Here is a 21,974-nt window from a genome sequence, read left to right on the forward strand (position 1 = left end):
AGAGAAATTTTTCTTAACCTATGATGTTGACTGAAAAGAACCAAACTATTCTGCAACAAAATAACTTGGGTTCTTATTAAATTATATATAACTTTTGAAAATGGCTTGTGACGTTTATATCCCGTTAAAAGATAAAGAAATTTCAACTTTCAGCAAAATGTCGCTTATATTCCTTGTTGGCCCAAGCCCCTCAATTGATTTAAGCCTTGATATCTGATAAGGAAATTTTATTATTATTCTTATAGTATAGTGGTCCCATATTAAATTAAATTATTTTTTTTTTAATTTTCTAAGTTTTCTGGTCGTTGTGAGTGTCATTAAGTGCGTATTTAGCAAAATATTGTGATCAAGAATGATTTTTAAATATATACATTTTAAGGCCCGTCGAAATGTTCATACAAATTTTTCTTTAAGTAGATGCACACGTATGACGAGGTAAATTTTGGAAATTATATGATGTTTTTCCTACGTAAATTTCATACAGTTTATATTCAATTGAAGGGTGACCATTTGCGTTAAGTTTTGTAAAATTCCGTTTGGAATTTTTTATTTTTCTGTCCGAGTGATTTATTTGTTGGGTTCAGAGATCAATAATTAAAAGTCCAGAATTATGCAAACATATATTGGGCGAAACGTTAGTCAGTCAATTATGGTATATAATGGACTTTTATTTATTGATTTTTGAACCCAAGAAATTAACCACAAAAAAAGCATTTTTTTTCTGATGGTATTTTAAGCAATGGAGCAATATAAATTACACTTTTTCATGCCTACGTTTCGCTAATATTATACGACGTTTTGACTTTTAGTCGCCTTCATCAACGTTTTTTGTATATGCATATTAAAAATATTTTGGGAATAAATAATAATTTATATCGTTCCTCAAATTCACGTAACTGACATTTGCATATTTTTATAAGAGAATAAAGAAAAATGAGAAAGTTGCCTGTTTGAGGGCTAGGTACTACAAAATAAGATGGGTACCGTAATAATTTTTGAGTCTATAACTTTTTAAATACAAACAATATAAATACGATATTTGAAGTTTTTTTTGGAAAAACTATTTATTTTCGTGTGAAAGATTTTTAAAAATGGTTCTTCCATTGCACAGGTAAACCAGGCCCTTATATTTTTGAAAGAAATAGTTATCGGAGGGGTATACAGTGAAGTAACTTCCACTTGATTTTTAGTAATTCCTCTCTTTAATTCGTTTTCCTCAAATTCGTCAATTAGATGGGTGGTCTTAAATAATGTTTTGTTTGGATGCATGCTATCTATGTTCGTTCAGTTTACTGCTTGCACTTTTTCGTATGGATAAGGTCTTCAAATCCTTAGACAAAGTTTTGAAATACAAAAAATCTTTGTGTCATTCAATAAACTTTATAGAGATAGGCGTAGACCCAAATTATTAATTGGTTCAAAAACATCTCCCAGTTTTGCAATTGTATAAGAAATACCGCTGTAGGCCTAATTTCCTTAATTTATTAACATTTGCGATGTCTCGATAGGCTTTAACCACAAATGAATTTTTGTTTTCGCCATAACAACCGTCAGAAATCAAGAATGCCTTCATAAATGAAGTGGCAATTTCTGATGATCCTCAATATTTACTGGGTGAGGTATGAAGATCGAATCCCCCACATACTGTTGTATAGTCAGTAGCTAAGACATCTTTAAAATTCTAACCTTAGATTTTCCTTAATGTTATTTTCAAAGACTTGTTTTACCTCTTTATGTACTTCTTCATTTCCTAAATCAGTCCTCTACATGCAAAAGCCGACAAGTCCAGCATAAAGTTTTTTACATAATTAGGAAAAAACCGATTATGGTTTTAATATTACTACTAACAACATAAAAATTAATGTATGATTAACGTCTTAAGTACCATACCCCAATTACCTGTATGCCTAAAAATCTAACAGCTTGTTTTTTTTATAAATTACATTTAAATTTCTTCATGTCGAGTTTTGTGTGTTAAGATCAATGAAATGTCGAAATTTTATTCAAAATATCTGTGAAATTTTAATAAATTGATCAAGAATAAAAATAAAAACCATACCATATAAAACAGTACTTTAATAAAATATATTATTAAAAATAAACACGCTTTAGCAAAAACCGCGAGCATTCCGCTAGTTTGACCTGACAAAGTATAAGTAATACAAAGTTAAAAAGTATCAAAATTTAAATTTTCAGCCAAACACGCATATTTTCAGAAATAACTTTTACTTTTATTACTTCTTTCTGAAGGGTGGCTCCAAAATTATTGTTTTCAAAAGCATTTTTAAAAAATGATAAGAACTCATTGCTTTGTTATTGCTCTTCGTAATGCTTATTAATTAATATACTAATATGCTTTTTCTGGTCTGGTTAAACTGCAATTCCGTTTTCCAGAATAGTTGGATTAAGTAACCGTTTTCTACCCCTTTGAAGTAATGACTTTTGTGTACCAATATCATTTCTATGAAAACTTTCTCCTCTTACAGTAACACCACCATCATAACTTTAAAATTTTAATCCGTTTGGATATTTGAAATTTAAAATGCCACTGCGAGGGACGTTTTATTGAAAGTTGTACTTTAGTCTTCCACTCAAGTACTGGAGCATCAACTTACTTTTCAAAAATATACGTACGGTTCTCACACTCTTGCTTCAGAAGTTCAGAAGGCGTTAAAGTGTAATAAGTAGGTGAAGCTATTTCATGAGTTCCTTTTTAATAATCCACCTCAGTCCATGTATATGACCTAACTGTAGCGGGATTTAATTTAGCTTGGGCTGTGGTAAAAATTTAGTTGCAGGCCGAAGTATGCTGCCTGGTCCGGAATTTTTGGTAAAGCCAAATTTTTTTCCTGCCTCCATCATCTGTAGCAATCTTAATTATTTCTTCGAAATGAAGACATGTGGAACATAGATCTGTTTTGGGTGTGCCGAACATTATATTTCCTTGTAAAAAAATGTTCGAAAAATGATTCTCTGACCTGAAGATCATTTTGAATACAATTATTATACATCTTCCAAAGGTCCCTTATGCTAAGCTCTGCTGGCAATTAAAATCTGTGATATGTTTTGGAACGGCAGTAATGAGACTCAATGCATAATCCTACAAACTTGTTTATATCTGCTCGTTTGTTGTTATTTTTTTTCTTTTATCTAATCTCCGCAACGTTCAGCGGGCATTTCATTATTGTTCTTATAGCGTTTTAGAATATATAATATTCGGTAATTTCTTACACTTAAAATATTCATAAAACTTTGCCTACACACATTGACTAGTAATCCATCCTTTCTTTTCCCATAATACAATGACATGGATTTTGGTCTATTTCTTTCTTCCTTCCGTTTTCGCGTTCTTTTGGGATCAGAAGCATTGCAGAGTTTTAGTATGAAATGGTCCTGATTAACTTCGAAATGTGATAAAATGTATCATGAGAAGGTTTAATGTCTCTCATTAGTAAGCATTGATGAACAGTGGAAAAGTTGATAATGCATATTGTTATTTGTTCAATATGTTTAAAAAAAAGTCGAAACGTCGTATATTCAATTTTAAGTTACCATTCATTATGCGGGGGAAAAAAGTGGCAATGAAAAATGGATTTCTTTTAATTACTTAACATTTTTGGTTTGTCTCTCGCGTTTTTCGAGATCCGAATGATCACCCTTGAGTTTAGAATATCTTGTTTATAACATATTGCTCTCATAAGAAAACAAACCCAAGTTGAATATCTTAAAAAATCACTTGACTTACATATGAAAGATATTAAGAAATTTTCTTGCAATCTATTAATGTAGGTTGAAACGGAAGTTGTTCACCAATAAATTAGAAACGACTACTTATTTTTGAATCCATCAATACTGTTCGACAGCTAGACTCATAATTTTGTAATGTAAATTGTTTTATAAGTACAGAGATAAATTGCATTTTGTAAAGAAATTCAAAAGAGTTGCAAAATCGTCCTTTTCGAAAAGGCTTGTAGGTTGGAACAGTAAAGAAAGTTCAAATTTTAAGAAAACAAGGTGTTTGGTACCTACTATTGGTAGTTAAACATTTTGATTGGCTGTAATATTTTGTGAATTTTCAAGGTATGTGTTGTTAAAAACGCGTTTTGATTTTTGTATTAAAGTTTTATAATTTTTATTAAGGTCGTTATACTTATTTTTTATGTCTTTACTAACTTGATAAAGTCAATAGAGATTTTTTTAGTTCTTTTTACATGTTAATTATCTCGGGTGTAATCCAACTTTCCATGCTCGCTCTTTTTTGGTAAATTTTTTCAGAAAAGAAATTATGAAAGGCGTTGTGGATAATGTTGAAAAAAAATCGGAAATTTTTTATCGACGTTAGTGGCATACTACAGATTTGGGCAGATTAATATAAAAATTTCCTTTTTTTTAATCTGAAAACGATCGTCTGATTAATCTCTCTAGTACTTTTGACTACGTTACTAGATTAAGTTTTAATGACAGTACTAGGTGATCAGAACACCTAGTCGGTATTGGGGTCAATTTTTTGGTAACTATGATGATTGGTAAAAGTGAAGGGTGATGGTTATCATCTTCTTCATGTACCTACATATTAACATATTTAAATAATATTACGTAATATTGGATAGTTGAGAGTTTATTGAAGAGGTAGGTGGAAACTTGTTTTGTAATAATTCGATGTACAAACTTTAAAAACAATGATTTACTACGCTTTTCCATGCAGAGCTAATCGAGCTTAGAACTACAGGTTAAGATATGATCATACGAGGTCTGGCTATTAAATAACGAGACTGGTTACGAAAAAGGGTTTTATTATAAAAATTATTATACATTCGAATACTCCCCTTCCCTCGGCACACATCTTTCCTGCGTTTTTTCCATTGATCGAAGCAGTGCTGGAAGTCTTCTTTGGTGAGGGCCTTTAGGAGCTCTGCCGTTTTTTGCTTTACCGCTTCCATCGACTCAAATCATATATATCATATATCAAAATAGTCGCACGGGGCCAAATTGTGTTCGAGCACTGGAGTACGCTTACCGGCCAAATACTGCTTCACAGAGAGCGCGTTATGGGCAGGTGCGTTGTACTGGTGCAAAATCCGCGAGTTGTTTTTCCACAACTCGGGCCGTTTCTTAAGAACTCGTTCTCGCAGTGTTGCCAAAACTGACAAATAGTAAGTCTGGTTGACAGTCTGACCCTCTGGAACCCATTCAGTCATCACGATACCGTTAATGTCGAAAAAAACTATCAACATTGCCTTGAATTTTGATTTGGACCATCCTTTTTTTATTCTGGGCGATTCAGGCATCTTCCAATGCATCGATTGCCGCTTGGTTTCTACATCGTATTGAAAAATCCACGTTTCGTCGCAAGTAATAATGTTTTTCATCAGTCCGGGATCTTCTTCTAACCTTTCAAGGAAATCTGAGCAGACCTGTTGACGCAAGAGCTTTTGGTCAGGAGTCAGGTTTTTTGGCACCATCATCGCACAGACTTTTGTCATGTGTAATTCCCCGTGTAAAATTCCTAACCGTTTCTTTATCGGCGTTTACAGCCTCGGCAATCATCCGGGTGCTCATTCGACGATCTGCACGCACAATTTGGTTGATTTTGGTCACTGTTTCCTTAGTTGAAACAGTGACGGGGCGACCTGAGCGCTGGTCATCTTCAGTGCTCTCTCGGCCCTCGCTAAAGCGCTTACACCACTCAAAAACACGCGCACGAGAGAGAGAATTTTCCCCATAGGCCTCTTGCAACAATTTATAGCACTCAGTCGGAGTTTTATTCAATTTAACGAGAAATTTAAGATTGATGCGTTGCTCTTGTTTTTCGTCACACATGGTTTTCGGCACGAGAAAAAAACACGTTTGTTTCAAACCGCTACTGCACGAATACTATAATAATGATGAAAACGTGTTTTGGTACGTGCATAGACAAGATATCTAGGGCGCCCTCTAGGCACGCAGTCTCGTTATTTAATAGCCAGACCTCGTATTACCTCAATCCGTATATCGTCGGCTTACTGCCAAATCTAGATAAGTAACATTTTGTTAGTTTTATCTAAATCAGGGTTGAATGTTTCAACCTACAGTAAAACAACTAAGGTAAGTGTGCCAAATATTGCCACCTTAACGCTTAGTTATAAGTAATTCTTAAACTGTTATTAATAGGTGAGTACAATTTTACGCACGGGTATAAAAATGCATTGTTTCTAACATTATTTTTTATTCAAATCCAAAAACTTAATAGAAACTAAATTAATGTAAGTTTTTATTGGGGTCGACAATGGCAATATTGGGATCACTAGACCTCCTATTATTGCCACCCCATGTCAATATTAGGAACTACAGAAAAATTAACAAATTATTCTAAGACAACAAAAATTGATAACTTAAAAGATAAGTAAACTTTCTTATTGCGATCTTCAGTCATTATGGAACTACAGATTAAAGATAGAACAAACAGTTAAAAAAAATTAAGAACAGTAAGGACAAATAAACCTTTCTTTGTCATTTTTAGTTAGGCCTACACAGGCTTCATGAACATATTTATAACAAACTATGCACAAGCGCATATCTTCTTCCCGGCAGGTGTTACAAAGAAAACAAAACCACGATTTTTTCGGTTCTTCTGATTTTTCCTTCGATTTCTCTTTTTGGTACCACTCTTTGCTTCTCTGACAACTTTGGTTGAATCCAATTTTGGTTTTGGCGCGAAAAGATCTTTGGTAACTTGCTGGGCTTTACTGTTTAAAGCCGGCTTCCTTTTTACTGTAGGTACTTGATTTCGGGGGTAATGAGCAATCCAATATCTTTAAACGAAGTATCTAAGCATTTAGAGTCGGGTGTTGAGTCCATATTCTGATTAGAGTTTATGGTTTCCTCTGTGATGGTATCGTCTTTTTTATTTTGTGGCAGTTTAGTTAGTCTCTTTACATCTTTTTGTTTTTGTATTAGTTTATTTAATTATTTCATCGTCATCGCTGCTTTCATAGTTCCCAATAGCCCTGGTGTTAAGTTTCTTAGTCTGTGTAGTCTGTTTTTTGTTTCGACTAAACTTATCTTCTAAACTTTTTTTTTTCAAATTTACTAAAGGTTCATTTTCATCGGATATATCGTCAAGTGAATCATCGTCAAGACTAAAATCCGATAGTGATTCGGTATCTGTGCTAGAAACGGGACTCTTCTTTCTTTTTTGAAGCGGTTTTTTTAGTAGTTGATATCCGCTTGTACTCGCGTTTGCAAACTAAACCGCAACAGTTTTCTTTGGCACTTGATACCCGCTTGTACTTGCTTTGTTTTTGTCTGCAAACTCAATTGACCTGCAAGAACTTTCCACGATATCTGATACACCTTGAAAATTATTTACTACGTCGTTTTCTTCTCTGTGGGTGATCAAACCCGGTGCATAAGCCTCTTCAGGTATAGCCTCTGGTCTAAATGGATATATACCGGTGGCTTTAAAACCAGAAATAATGTTTGATGGAATCATTGCTTTGAACCAAACGGGAGTAAAAATTTCTCCAAACCTCATCGAAGCCCCATCGAATATTAGTAGTGTTGGGCTAGAATTTTTGAATGAGGAAAAATGAGTAAGCCATACAATAAAGGCTTCACATGTCATGCTTCCTTTATTTGTGACAATTGCTTTTGAGCCAGGTGGCAAGTGATCAGACCATTCCGGTTTTAACTTTTGTCCTTTAAAAAGCACAAAAGGTGGTACTGATTGAGCCAGTGCGTTTCCACAACCTGCAATTGACACATTTTCCCCATGCTCGGGTGCGGTTAAATGTACGCGCTTTGCCCCTTTTCTGGCTAAAACAATTGGTTGCTTATGAATTGTCAATCTGCACCCTTTTTCGTCCATATTATAAATGTTACCTGGTTTGTCAAATAACATTAGCTTTTCGATGGTTTCTCTTAGCTTATGAAACTAGTCATCAACGATTGGCCTATTCATTTTTTGGGCTCGCGCCATATTCATTTGTTGAGCTCTTCGTTTCGATACGTCCGGATGCCTAGTTAAGAATAACTTGAGCCATTTTCTACCAGCCCTATTCGAGATTTTAGAAAACGGATTTGAAATGTTTTTTGCTGTTGCATAAGAAAATACACTTTTCAATAAAATCTTGCTTGTTATAGGCATTCCTACCTCAGCTAGTCTGTGGATTCTTTGCACTAACTCATTTTCTTGTTCTGAAGGCCTAGTGTTGTACGAGGTATACTGTATTGCTTGGCAGCAGCTTTGATGGACATTCCATTCCCTATGGCTTGCAACGCTGAGCGTAGGTCTTCTTCTGACCACCGAGCTCTTTTTCTTGGCATTCTACAAAAAAATATATATTTTGTTCCTAATATTGCCACTGACAATATTAGGAACAAATGACGTAAAGAAAAAAAAATAGATAACCTAGAAACACATATAAAATAATTGAAGCAATTTATAATTCAAGAACCATTGGATGTACTTACATGTGCTTATTGAAAAAAATCCAGAAAATATTAGGTTAGATTGTATTACAATCAACGTAAAATGTGAACTTGTTTATAACGCGGAGAAGAAAAACAAATAGCGTGCTCCTACGTCTGACGAAAGACATAGACTAAACCTTTCGATGGTAAAACAAATGGCCGACAAATCAAACTTGTAGGTTTTGTAGTCACCAGACGAGAGATCCTATACTCTTAAACACCAAAATAATACACTTGTTAACGGATAACAATACTTTATTGTACCAATCGTACAAGAAAACAGCTACATAGCTTAGACACGTGGAAGTCAACGACTTTTACAACCAGTCTCTGTCACGACTCAGATGCAACCTAATCCGCCATAATGGATCGAATACATCCTGACAATTGACAGCCTCCACTCCACTCTCGGAGTGAGTGAGAGGGCGATACAAGTCCCCACACACTCCCCTCCTAGTGTGAACGTTACAATTCAACAAAGTCACAAACATTATATAATATGGAAAGATTAATAAAATTATGCATTAGCAACATTAGAATAACACAAAGTTACAAACACTATAATATGCAAAGATTAATAAAATTATATATTTGAAAATCTCACTTGCTTTTTACGAGCGTAAGTTTTTAAAACCTTTTCAACCATTGGTACTGGCAAATCGCCAGGACCGTCCAAGTCGTGGGTTCCAGCCAAACTGGATGAGGTGACTGGCGAATTGCCAGCACCATTCGAGTCCTGGGTTCCAGCTAGACTCGAAGGGGTGGTTAAAGGAGGGTCGCTATCAAGTGTATCAGCTAACAAGTCTTCAGACATGAGATATGCCGGCTTAAGTAGCTCAACCGAGACGCTTTTCGTTTTCCCGTTGATATCGATATCAAACACCCTATCGGACAGTCTTTTAACAACCTTGTAAGGTCCGGAATAAGTTCGTTCGAGTGCCTTCGCAACAACATTGCGTAAGAAAATATGGGAGCATTCGTATAAATTTTTAAAAACAAACGCGCGCCTCTTGTGGTTATGTGTGACTGGAACAGGCCTGACGAGTCGCATAAACTCACGAAACTCCTCGATGAATGTGCGAGGATCAGGAGTAAAATCCCCTTCAAGAAAGAATTCGCCAGGCATGCGAAGTGTCGTGCCAAACAAGAATTCGGCAGGCGATGCCTCGGTGTCAGCACGAACATGAGAGCGCAACCCTAAAAGAACCGTGGATAAGGTCCGCGTCCAATTCTTGTCATTGTGACACTTCAAAGCGGCTTTAAGGCAACGATGCCAACGCTCGATCATTCCGTTTGCCGCGGGGTGGTAAGCAGTCGTATGGATGTGTTGAGTGCCAATAAGGCTAAGTAAGGCTTTAAATAAGGTGGCTTCAAACTCAAGACCCTGGTCAGAGGTAATAACTTTGGGAGACCCATAACGAGAGACCCATGTATCATAAAAGGCCCGCGAAACAGTTTGGGCAGATTTATCCGGGATTGGAATGGCCTCTACCCAACGGGAGAACCGATCAATCATTGTCAAAATATAATGGAAGCCGTTGCTTGGAGGCAAGGGGCCCACCAGATCGATATGTACGTGGTCGAAACGACCATCAGGGGTTACAAAATGTTCAGGAATAAATTTGACATGCCTAGAAACCTTGGCATGCTGGCAATCTAAGCAGGTTTTGCACCATAGTGCAACATCACGGTGCAGACCGGGCCAAATGTACTTCATGCGAATTTGCCTGTCAGTTGATTTGGTTCCACAATGGGCAGCGTTATGTATACGATCAAAGATCACGCGCCGTAATGGTAAAGGGATAAAGGGGCGAATGGAGTCGCCAGAGATATCACAATATAAAGATGTCTTGTCAGGACCAAAGTCGAAGGTTTTAAAACAGAAGTCTTTATGGGGTGTCTTAATAAGCTCTGCCAGTTCTTCATCTTTGCTCTGCAAATCAGAAATTTGTTTTAGAGAGATGTCTATGGGTAGAGAGAGAGACTCAATACGTGACAAACAGTCAGCCACCACATTATCTGAACCTTTAATGTATTCAATGCACGTAGTAAATTGGGAAATGTATGAAAGTTGGCGAGATTGCCGGGGAGAAGCTTTGTCTGGACGCTGAAGAAAAGCGTAGATCAAGGGCTTATGGTCGGTCACAACCTTGAACTCCTGACCTTCAAGATAATGCTCAAAGTATTTAATTGCCTCGTAAATGGCTAGCAATTCTCTATCGTAAGGACTGTATCGAGTCTGCCGAGGGGACAATTTCTGAGAATAGAATGCCAAAGGCTCCCAGGACTGCTTCGTTCCATCAATCGGTTCAGACAGTTGTTCGAGGGACGCACCAATCGCAATGTCAGAGGCGTCGGATACCACACGGAGTTCCGCACCAGCGCGGGGATGGACTAGTAAGACTGCACTAGCTAGCTCCTGTTTAACTTTTTCAAAAGCTCGTTCAGACTGATCCGTCCAGATGATAGGACTTTGATCATTTTTACGCGAGTCCTTGAAATATGCATTTAAAGGAGCTTGAGAGGAGGCCGCGGTAGGAATATTGCGATGGTAAAAATTTACCATGCCTAAGAAGCGGCGAAGCTGAGAGACCGTAGAAGGCTTGGGGAAACTTAAAATGGCTTCAACCTTAGTAGGAATAGGAGATATACCACGATGGTTAATGCGATAACCCAGAAAATCAATTTCATTAACAGCAAGAACACATTTGGCGGGATTTAAGCGAAGACCAAATTCTCTAAGTCTTTCGAAGACTGCTCGTAAATGAGTGTGATGGTCTTCAATGGTTTTGGAGAATACCAAAATATCGTCCTGATAAGCAAAGGTAAAATCAAGATTGCTCAAGGCTTGGTTGAGATATCTCTGAAAGGTCTGGCTAGCATTACGCAAGCCGAAAGTCATGAACATGAATTCGAACAAACCGAAGGGAGTTATTACAGCAGTCTTTTCGATGTCCTCAGGATGAACTGGAATCTGCTGATAAGCACGAATAAGATCAAGCTTGCTGAAGATTTTTTTACCATGTAATTCACTGGAGCAGTCATATAAATGGGGAATGGGATATTTATCCGGTTTGGTGACAGCATTTAACGGTCTATAGTCACCACACACCCGCCACTCGGTGTCACCCTTTTTGACCATATGAATGGGACTTGCCCAAGAGCTAGAAGAGGGTCTACACCTACCAGTGTTTATCCAATGCTGGAACTCCATTTTTGCATACTTTAGCTTATCAGGCGGTAGCCGACGAGCCCGAGCTGACAAGGGAGGTCCTGAGGTAACTATATGATGGAAAACTCTAGGAATTTTTGGAGGAATATTGCAGGAGCTGCCTGTAATTTCTGGGAATTCTGAAAGAATTTTTTTGCACTCACTATCTATCAGCACACAATGTATGGAGTGTACAGGAGCCTCTTTGACAATTCCTTTAGAGCATAGCTCAGTTGAAGTGTCCAGTAAACATTTCCTGCGTAGATCAACCGCCAAATTATACTGGAAAAGTAAATCGGCGCCAATAATGGCATATGGAACCTCCGCGATACAAAAGTTCCAGGATATGTCGCGCCGCAGCCCCAAATTCAGAGTACGAAGCGCCTCACCATAAGTATTTATGAAGCTATTATTAGCGGCATAAAGTTTTAGCCGAGCCGGTCTGTCGCGAAACCTAGGATCGACTGGCACTAGCGAAATGTCCGCACCGGTATCGACAAGATAAATTTGACCTGTGGTCCTGTCACGGATATGAAGACGTCGAGAAGGTCCAATCACACCTTTACCTGCCGCCTCCAAACAGGAAGGTGTAGAACTTAGTTTTTTGGCTTAGCTGAAAATTCCGCGAACATTTTACACCACTCTTTGCACGAAAGAGCGTTATTCGGGTATTTCTGATGCGCATAACATAACTCGGATTTCGCAGAATTACTCCTGCGACCCTGATTGGACCCAGACCGTGACCGACCGCGACTGCGTAAGCGTTTAAATTCCATTTGCATTTGCTTAAATGATTCCATCATGGTGTCAAATTTTGCCTCGAGCTTTTGAAATTCAGAGCGGTCTACTGGCAATGATGGTACGGGTTTTTTAAATACCCCGAAAGCTTGGGGAAATTCAGCGTTCGAACCCCGTTGACACGAAATTTTGTCGGCGATAGTGGCTAAAGTTTTAAGGTCCTTGTCTGATACAATCGTTAGAATGTCGCGCTGTTGTTGCGAAAGACACTCGAGAAAGATTGTTTTAAGAACTTGATCCGAGAGGTTACTTTCATTTAAATCACGAAGTTGACTCAATACTATAGAAGGTTTGCAATTAACATCGACACGACCCTTTAATAACTTTTTTAAGCTGTCCTCCTTAGATAAGGAAAAACGTGAAACAAGCTTGGCTTTTGCTTGTTCAAACGCATCACCCGGAAGCGGACTCGATTTAATTATTGAGCTGATACATTTGAAGGCTTCCTCATCGTCAATAGCCATAACTAAATAATCGAATTTTGTAGAATCTACAGTTATACTGGCACGGCGGAAAGCGGCATCGACCTGAAAAAGCCAGCACTGAATATCAGAAGTTATAATTTTGGGAATTTTAGGCGAAACAGCATCGATGCGGCCTTCATTACGGCCATTACCGGCAATAACGTTAGCCAGGGCGTCCCTGACATCACGTAGTTGAGCATTAGTTTGATCTAATTGCACTTGTAGCTCTTCAGACGACATAATGGAACAAAATGAATAATATATGTGAAATAAATGAATAAAATAAAAAAGTATGATCTAATTTTAAATTAAAAATAGTTTTCCAACACAATATTTAATACAGTAAAAACAGTGACGATAATTAATCAAAAGGGATGATTATCACACACCCATAATAAAAAACTAAATAAATTTAAACTTTTGTACCTTTACGCACTGCACTGAAGTATCAAATCAGCTGATCCGTCAATCACAAGTTTGAAGTTTGAAATCAGCTGATCCTGCTGTCAGACGGCGAGATGCGAGAGTCAAGTGGCGAAACGTCGCGCCCCAAAGTACAGCAACCAGCCCAACATCCGGCAAACGGCAAACAGCAACCGTACAAACGCTACCAACAAGTGCGGCCAACAGTCGAACTGAAAAAGCCGGCTGCACACAGCACAATTTCAACCGGCAGCAACTGCGTGCCAGAATTCTGCCTAGCGATACGAACAATCACAAAGCCGGACGCACACGATGGCAGATGGGAAAAATTGGCAGTAAGGCTACTGAAGACGGCACAATTTTTCAATAAAATTCATTAACAACACTACTGAGCGATCACATCACCGTTCCAGGGTAAAATTAGCAAATAGCGTACTAGTTCACTGCTAACTTACAGCACACGCACAACCGTTACTATATGAACGTCGGGGTCACCACTGTAGGTTTTGTAGTCACCAGACGAGAGATCCTATACTCTTAAACACCAAAATAATACACTTGTTAACGGATAACAATACTTTATTGTACCAATCGTACAAGAAAACAGCTACATAGCTTAGACACGTGGAAGTCAACGACTTTTACAACCAGTCTCTGTCACGACTCAGATGCAACCTAATCCGCCATAATGGATCGAATACATCCTGACAATTGACAGCCTCCACTCCACTCTCGGAGTGAGTGAGAGGGCGATACAAGTCCCCACAAACTAACTTTTGATGCTGCCATCTAAATTTTAGTCTCGATACTGGCTGAGTAAGGAGGGGTGGCGATATTAGGAACAATGGCAATATTTGGCGCACGTACCTAACATTAACGGAAACATTTAATAAATGATAATATAACATAGATTGTAGTAGCATGAACATAATTAACACCAGATGTCAGGCAGAAATTAATTAGCAAATGGTACTAATACAAAAAAAATGTGTACTTAACCTATTTTGCCTGAATTTATTGGCAGGCTTGGGAACTTATCTTACCTTTATCTTAAATGTTATCTTCAGGATCACTATCTTCAAGTGTTGATTCACGAATATTGTCGGACGATGGTAGATTTTGATAATATGGGTGAAATTCATCTGGAATTAATCCCGATTTGCGATTATCTTTAATAAACCTTGTTTTTCTTTTTGGAACTTATAGGTCGCTTCGGGTACACGTTTTTTAGCGTTATTTCTTTCAAATTGGACAGTCCCAAAAACTTTTATTTCTCTGTATGATCATGTCTATACTCAAGGATCCCTGGCTTAGCCTTTTGGTAACGAAAACGTTTAATTTTCAACTAGTTTACCTTTTCATTATTGACATATCTCGTCTTATTTTTCATTAGAAATACTTTCCAAGTCAAGAAAATCTTAAAACTTAAGTTCCTGTACAACAAATGGCTTCTTTTTTGTTGGCCATGCGAAATATTGTTAACTAATCATTCATTAAACACAGGAAGAAACTTCTGAGGCCGTTCAATAGCACTTTGCACGCTGTCTACTTCCATGTAGCTGTGTCCACTTTCCAGAAACTTTTGCTTCATAACCATTAAGTTGGGATTTTTTTTAACCAATTAGAGTAATAAAGCATAAGCATTAACAAGAGCATAATATTTTGGTCCCGTTTTTGACTACCGCAAGGGTCTAAAAATAATGATATTACGTTTACACTAGTGGGAAGCTAATTAATGTAAGTAAAAAGGCATGTGCCAATTTCTAAGCTACCCTTTTTTTTCCAAGAAGCTCTGTCCAGCTTTAACAAAATGCAAGTGCAAAATCTTTAATTTTTTGCAACGTTGTTCAACCGTGTCGTTTTCTGGAACATGCGTATTCTACAAGAGGACTGATCTAAAAACGAACATGTTTCTGAGACATCCTATATATGAAATTATGCTATATTCTTTTTATTCATGACTTCGACACGCCACGATCGTTACTAGGAACTTCAAATGCAGTGTTCTGCGTTGATATCCCAACTTACAAACCTTTACTATTCCACCCTAGAGATAAGCAACTACTTGAAAATTAAATAAAAAAATAACATTTATATCGAAATATTATAACAATTCACTAGAACCATGAAACAAAGAAGAAAAGCGAATATTTTAAACAAACAATAATTAACAAATCTATATGTCGCAGCCTTCTACTGTAATCGGTCATTACATGAAAAGTCTGGCATCTTCATGAAACGCTGCCAAACACTGAAACAGATAACTGTTACGCCGAAAGACTATAAATTTTAGACGTTACGTGTAACGTCAGCGTGCTTCGGCCGCTTGATGAAAACGAGCAAAATTACGTTAAGGTGTCCGACTGTATTGGACGTTTCATGTAACGCTTCGAATCTACTTTGCACTTGCTCAATCAACATCAACGAAATAACACATATACTCACCTCAAAATAAATTTTATTACAAAAATAAATCAATAGAGGCTAGCTACAGTTCAAGAGCAAAAATATAAAAGAAAGTAAAACACGCATATATTAATCAAACTAAACAAATGATAAGTTATAATAAGTACGCTATCTTTTGTACAGATACACTTATTTTTGGTACACTGTTGCTTGCTGGGTTTACTCGAACATTTGAGATAGCCTTGACCACCTGATCCTAATGACACAGCCTCTCTTAAGCTCACTGATTTTTCCAAGGGGATTTCCTCTTCATTAAGAAATGCTGAACCCGCAACAGTGAGACTTTCAGCACCAAACCATCCCTTTATAATACCGTGTTTACCTGCAACCTGATTTACACCATTTTTCTGATCTATTATTAAACAAATCATATTCCTGGAATCTCCTGGACCTCTGTCGACTTTAGGAATATTTAACAACACACAATCACCTACATTGAAAGTCGGCAATTTTTTTGCCGAATTGCTCAACCTTTTTTTGGCTGCTTCAGTTTTATTTCTAGCTTCGTCGCGTTCCTCAGAGCTGTTTTTGCTAGCGGAACATAAATTGCACAGTACTGAAGATACCTATACCACAGTACCTTGTTGACAAACTTCAGTAATATTAACAACACGTAAACAATTTTCGCAAATTGCTTCTTCAGATCTTTTTTCCTCCGAGCAAGACACAATATTGGCAATGTCGGTATCTTCATCAGCGAGACTTTCATATGCATCCGATATTTCGACAACTGAATCTTCTTCGTTATTTATAATTTTCATAAGCTCTTCTTCGGAAGTTAATGTTTTTGCAAGCGCTGAGGGGATGTTACTAGAAGATAGACCAACTTTATGTTCACAGCCTAAAAGTGCTTTATACGGAGACCGCCCTTTTGTTCTGTGAAGTGAGATATTCTTTTGCCATTGCACAAACTGAAGACCTACCTACCATCTTTTACTATTCGTGTCAGACATCCAAGCTCGAATCATGTTTTCAACGTCTTGATTTGAGCGTTCAATGCTGCCTTGACTCTGGAGGTGTCTAGGACGACCGTGTACTATAATGCATTCCGGCTATACCTCTTTCAATTCAAGTATAACCTTATTTACAAACTCGCGACCGTTGTCGCTCTGGAGAATTTTCGGGGCTCCTATTAACAGAAAAATACTTAAAAAGTTGGAAGTTGGAAGCAACTTCCTCGGCACATTTGGTTTCCATTGGTCGTAAGAATACGAATTTTGTGGCATGATCTTGATAATTCATTAGCCATTTGAATTGCTTGTCGGGAAGCGATTGGAAATCTATCAGGTCCACCTGCCCTCTTTCATTAAAATCTTTGCTTACAATGGGACGTACTACAATTTTTTGTCTGCCATGTTTCTTTTCATTGAAGCTTTTGCAGCATTGAACAAAACATTCTATGGCCGGATGTGGGATACTCAATTTATTTTTGAAAGCTACTTCCATTTTAACGCGACCACCGTGCCCTGTTTTGTTGATATGATAATCACATAATTTCTCAAATAACTCTTCGTACGCCACTACAAACTCGATTTCATCCTTTTATGTTTCTTCATTAAATGTGATTGGTCAGAAATGGTCATAACATCATATGTCTGCAGCAAAAAGTATTCGCGCCTTTCTTTTCTTCCTCTAAAACAGAAACCTATTTTAGAAAAAATAAACAAATTTCAAATAATTAAAATTTTCTTGTGCCTCGCTATTATAGAACCCCCTGTGTAGATAAGAATAATTTCCTGCGAAAGTACAATGCTTTCCATAAAACTTTTCTAGGAAACATTTTTTCTAAAAAGCCACACTATCGGGCCATCCTGTATACCTAACATTATACAGGTTGCCCCATTAATCCATGGACATAGAACTGCCACGTATTTTTGGAATTAAAATAAGTTGATTGGACACAATTTACCTCTATACAAAAGTGCTTCGTTTGTCCGTTAGAAGGCATCAAAGTTTAACAATAAAAACACAGTTTAATATTTTTATTATATAAAACAAAATCTAATTGCATAGAAAGTAGCCCCCTATTACTGCTATCAACTGTACCAAGTTTCATCACAATTGGAGAAATTGTTTTTGACTAATCAACAAAAAACGATTTTTTAATAAACATTTTAACACCCTGTATCTCGAAAACTAAGCTCTAACAGACAAATGAAGCACTTTTGTATAGAGATAAATTGTCTCCAATCGACTTATTTTAATTTCAAAAATACGTGTTAGTTCGATGTCTACGGAATATTAGGACACCCTCTATATCTAAATATTGCTATCCAAACTACACAAGTGTATACAATTTCAAAATGATAGGTTAGCAGGTAGTACCTACTAACAGTGGGGATATGTTTTCGTAATAGCATGAATTAATTCACAGTGTGCACTGTACAAATCACGAGTCCACGAGAAACCCGGGAAATCCCGGATATAAACCTAACCTAAACAACGGTTTCTGCTTAGCTGCTACAATTTCCTGTATAACTGTTTCAATTTTGTGCTTTGTGTAAGGCTTTCGTAGAGGTTTCTGGGAATAAAACTCTTCTAATTTCTTGTAGAATTGCGTTTGTTGTGTCACAATAACACTTTCGGCCGTCGTCATTTTGAGGTTAGTATGTGTGTTATTTCGTTGATGTTGATTCAGCAAGTGCAAAGTAGATTTGAAGCGTTACATGAAACGTCCAATACAGTCGGACACCTAACGTAATTTTGCTCGTTTTCATCAAGCGGCCGAAGCACGCTGACGTTACACGTAACGTCTAAAATGTATAGTCTTTCGGCGTAACAGTTATTTGTTTCAGTGTTTGGCAGCGTTTCGTGAAAAGGCCAGACTTTTCATGTAATGACCGATTACAGTAGAAGAAGGAAATATATTAGGTTTGTTATCTGTATCAAGAGTGGGCAACATTTTTGTACCTAAAAAATTACAAATAATTGAAAAAAAAACCCAAAAAATAATTGAAGCAAACCTTTGATATGGACATTGAAAGCGCGGACTTAGGCAACATTCATGTTAACGCCAGTGTGCAGGTGGACTTGCGTACGTTTCATTTGTGAGTATTGTGGCTCTACCTATCAAAGTAAGCTGAAATCATTGACACCAAATTATACATATTTAAGTGCTTAAAAGATGGCGTTATTATCTTGATTTCTGAAAAAAGTGGACTTACACAGTTTTTATATGACGGTGACGATATTGTGCAATTTATCTTTAATAAAAAGAATCGTGCGTCTTGATCTTTTGAGAGTAAATGTAATATGTTCTTAAAAACAGACAATTTAATGGCAATAGTAGTGACACGTCAAAACAGTATGAAAACAGTAAAAATAAGTTTTAAAAATTTCACTGTTACAACCTACACAACTCTTCCCTATTAAGAATGCGCCCCTCAATTACTATGAAATATTTTCAAAATTTTTCTCGTCATTTTATTGGTGATGTTAAAGAGTAATGTTTGAATTAACTTTAAGACCCGTCAAAATGACTTGTGCAAATATTCTGTTTGGGACCTCACTTGAAATTTTTTATAATTTTTCTTTATGGTAGGGTTAAGATACTTTGATGTGTATATTTGTTGTCTGGAAATGTTTAAATTTAGGATTTTCATGCTGGAAAACATGCATAAAAACTGTATAAGTGTGAAAATTTTAAATGTTAAATGGTTTGGTAAAATCTACCATTTTAGGTAAATGCTCAAAATTGTTGTAGAAATCTGTCAGTGTCCCCTTTAGCAGTATTCTCTTAATTATTTAAATAAAAGTGTGGTGTTTTGTTTGATTAGAAATACCACCCTCGTCAAGATTTATTTACAATAAATGAAAAAAACTTTATATTATTGTTATTTTTTTCGTATTTTTTATGTTGAACGATGAACTAAAGATAATGGATTTATTTAGTCTATTAACGAATTAAAATACTTATGACATAATATTATGTAATTGGAGATTTAGTCAATACTTGTAAATAATTTGTTAAAAGGCTACTATTTGTGTCAAATTTATTATTATGATTATTAGTGTAATTTTTTAACTTAAATTATAATATAGTCAGCTCTTAAAAGTACTTTTATGTGTCTTTTTTTTGAAAAACTTTTTATTAATATTCAAATAACTTTATTATGCTACAAACAAAATATAATACAGTTTAAAGGTGTGCTGCTACATACATTTTAATGATAATTATTTATAAGCACTAACGTAAAATATCCTTTTTTTAAACTAATAGCTACAGATGCGCTTAGTACGGAATATAAATCATAAAAACAATTTTTTTCAATCGTTACATTTTGGTTAAAATTTAAATATAAAGTAATTAAGACGAACATTTCAAGCTGAATAATAAATTACTCTTAAATGTTAATATTGACCAGCCCGGACTAATTTAAAAAAAAAACAGTAATCTTATCACAATATCCGCTAAAACCGATTTATCCAAACAAAACGTTTAAAACATAAAATACTGTAAAAGCACAACACCAAAATAAAACCGTAGATATAAAATATTCCTTTTTTTTGGTGCTTCTAAAATAAAAAACGGGTTTTAAACTGTTGCTCATAAGTCTTTTAAAAATCCATTCATATCAATTGTTTCATAGACGCTACGCATTTAGTATGCGAAATATTAACTCTAATACTATAGCGCTATCACCCAAATTGCTCGACGTTATCCTGTGCAGGACCGGGATTAATTCGTTGTCCAAGCTACGCATGTAAATCGGCGTCAGTTTGGTACCGTTACTACCCGCTGAATATGAAACCTAAAAAAAAAAACACAAAAATAATATGAAGTATACCGTGAACTGGATGTAGAATTTTTTTTGGAGTAATAATCCTCCACTAAATTTATTTAAAACCGTTAATCCAACATGTTTCGAAAATATAACATATCCATCATCAGGGATAATAATTAAGGGGTTCTGTCAAATTTATAGTTCTAGTTCCTCAGACAAGGTTAAATCGTTAAAACCAATAAAAATGGCATATTAAAATACATGTGAATAGGACAAAACTTGGATTTACTAAAACTTAAAACTACATAATTAAAACAATAGGTCAATAGTAATTAGCCTTTAATAACTTTTTTGGATTAGTTCAAGTAAAAAAAGATTTCGAAAGAAATGGATTTAAACAATGAGTCGTTATATTTTTTTACAACTTTTTATTACTGAGCCCTAAACAATCAAAACTGGTGTCAGGGCCCAAACATTAACAGATTTTCTTAGAGAAATTGAAAATCATTATAAAAATATTATAACAGTTGTTTCACACAATTACAATTCTGTTAAACTTTTAAATTTACAACAATAATACATAATATAGGTAATATACTGAAATATAAAAAATCAATAATTAATAATATCTAAGAATCTATGCTTACTAAAACTTGACGCAGGAATTTGTTATAAGTTTCAAAAAGGTCAATATCATGATGTTAGTTTTCTAGTCTGATTGTTCTAATGAGGAAATTATTAAGTCCATAGTTGGTACGGTGGATTGGGTAATGAGAGCTATCAGTGGCTCTAGTTGTTCTTAGTGGAGCATGAATATTGATTTTTTGAAGTAGCTGTGAATCTCCAGATTTTCCATGTAGAATATTGTAAAAAGTAATAAGATCCCTCTTCTTATGGTGGATAGTGATGGGGCCATATGTAGCATATCAAGTATATCTGTATCATTGTAATTATCCAAGATATTTAACTTATATGCAATTTGTTTTAAAAATTGAGACCACACACAGGAGGCATACTCCAGATTAGGACGGACCAGCGCAGGTAATAGAATGTTTTCAAAGCTGCAATCCTTGTGAAGTCTTAAGTTCCATACCATTTCCTTCACACCAAACTAAAAAATTATTTAGATCATATTTTATTTGTCAGAATTATCAGGGTATTCGATTATACAGCTCAATTTCCGATCTTCGGCCAACAACAGAAATAGGCAGCTACCCAAGTAACATTTTCTCAAGCAGTTGGTTTTTAAAGTTGCCTTTTAGCCGCACCAAGGTTCTGCAATAGTCATTTGCTTGCTTGATGGAACTATTTAGGTTAAATTTTGTGCTAATAGGAACTAGAAACCTTAGGTAAATTAAAAATCTAATTAGTTCTAGTCAAGTGTCAACAATAACATTGTTATGGCCATAAACGAGGGCTTGATGGTTTTGAGATAAT

At 36.0% G+C, this 21,974-nt stretch overlaps 3 protein-coding genes across 8 annotated transcripts in view; 2 read left to right on the plus strand and 1 right to left on the minus strand.

Moving 5' to 3' along the window:
• The window catches only part of LOC126747021 (serine/threonine-protein kinase Tao), a 96,401-nt gene extending 92,266 nt beyond the window's left edge, over window positions 1–4,135 (plus strand). For all 3 annotated transcript variants that reach the window (XM_050455504.1, XM_050455513.1, XM_050455517.1), the window contains exon 16: window positions 1–4,135. This exon is cut by the window's left edge and continues 24,813 nt beyond it. The gene's annotated coding sequence lies outside the window, so the exon portion shown is untranslated.
• The window catches only part of LOC126747097 (uncharacterized), a 326,191-nt gene that overhangs the window by 102,788 nt on the left and 201,429 nt on the right, over window positions 1–21,974 (plus strand). The gene's annotated exons all lie outside the window — the stretch shown is intronic.
• Window positions 19,947–21,974, minus strand: part of LOC126746999 (zinc finger FYVE domain-containing protein 9) — a 78,368-nt gene continuing 76,340 nt past the window's right edge. For 2 of the 4 annotated variants that reach the window (XM_050455475.1, XM_050455469.1), the window contains exon 18: window positions 19,948–20,564. In XM_050455475.1, the coding sequence (XP_050311432.1) occupies window positions 20,406–20,564 (159 nt within the window). In that variant the 3' untranslated portion in view covers window positions 19,948–20,405. Of the gene's footprint in view, window positions 20,565–21,974 lie in introns of all 4 variants that reach the window. The other 2 variants (XM_050455481.1, XM_050455490.1) reach the window with 2 other exon arrangements.

Source organism: Anthonomus grandis, chromosome 2, assembly GCF_022605725.1.
Source record: "Anthonomus grandis grandis chromosome 2, icAntGran1.3, whole genome shotgun sequence".
NCBI classification, from domain to species: Eukaryota; Metazoa; Arthropoda; class Insecta; order Coleoptera; family Curculionidae; genus Anthonomus; species Anthonomus grandis.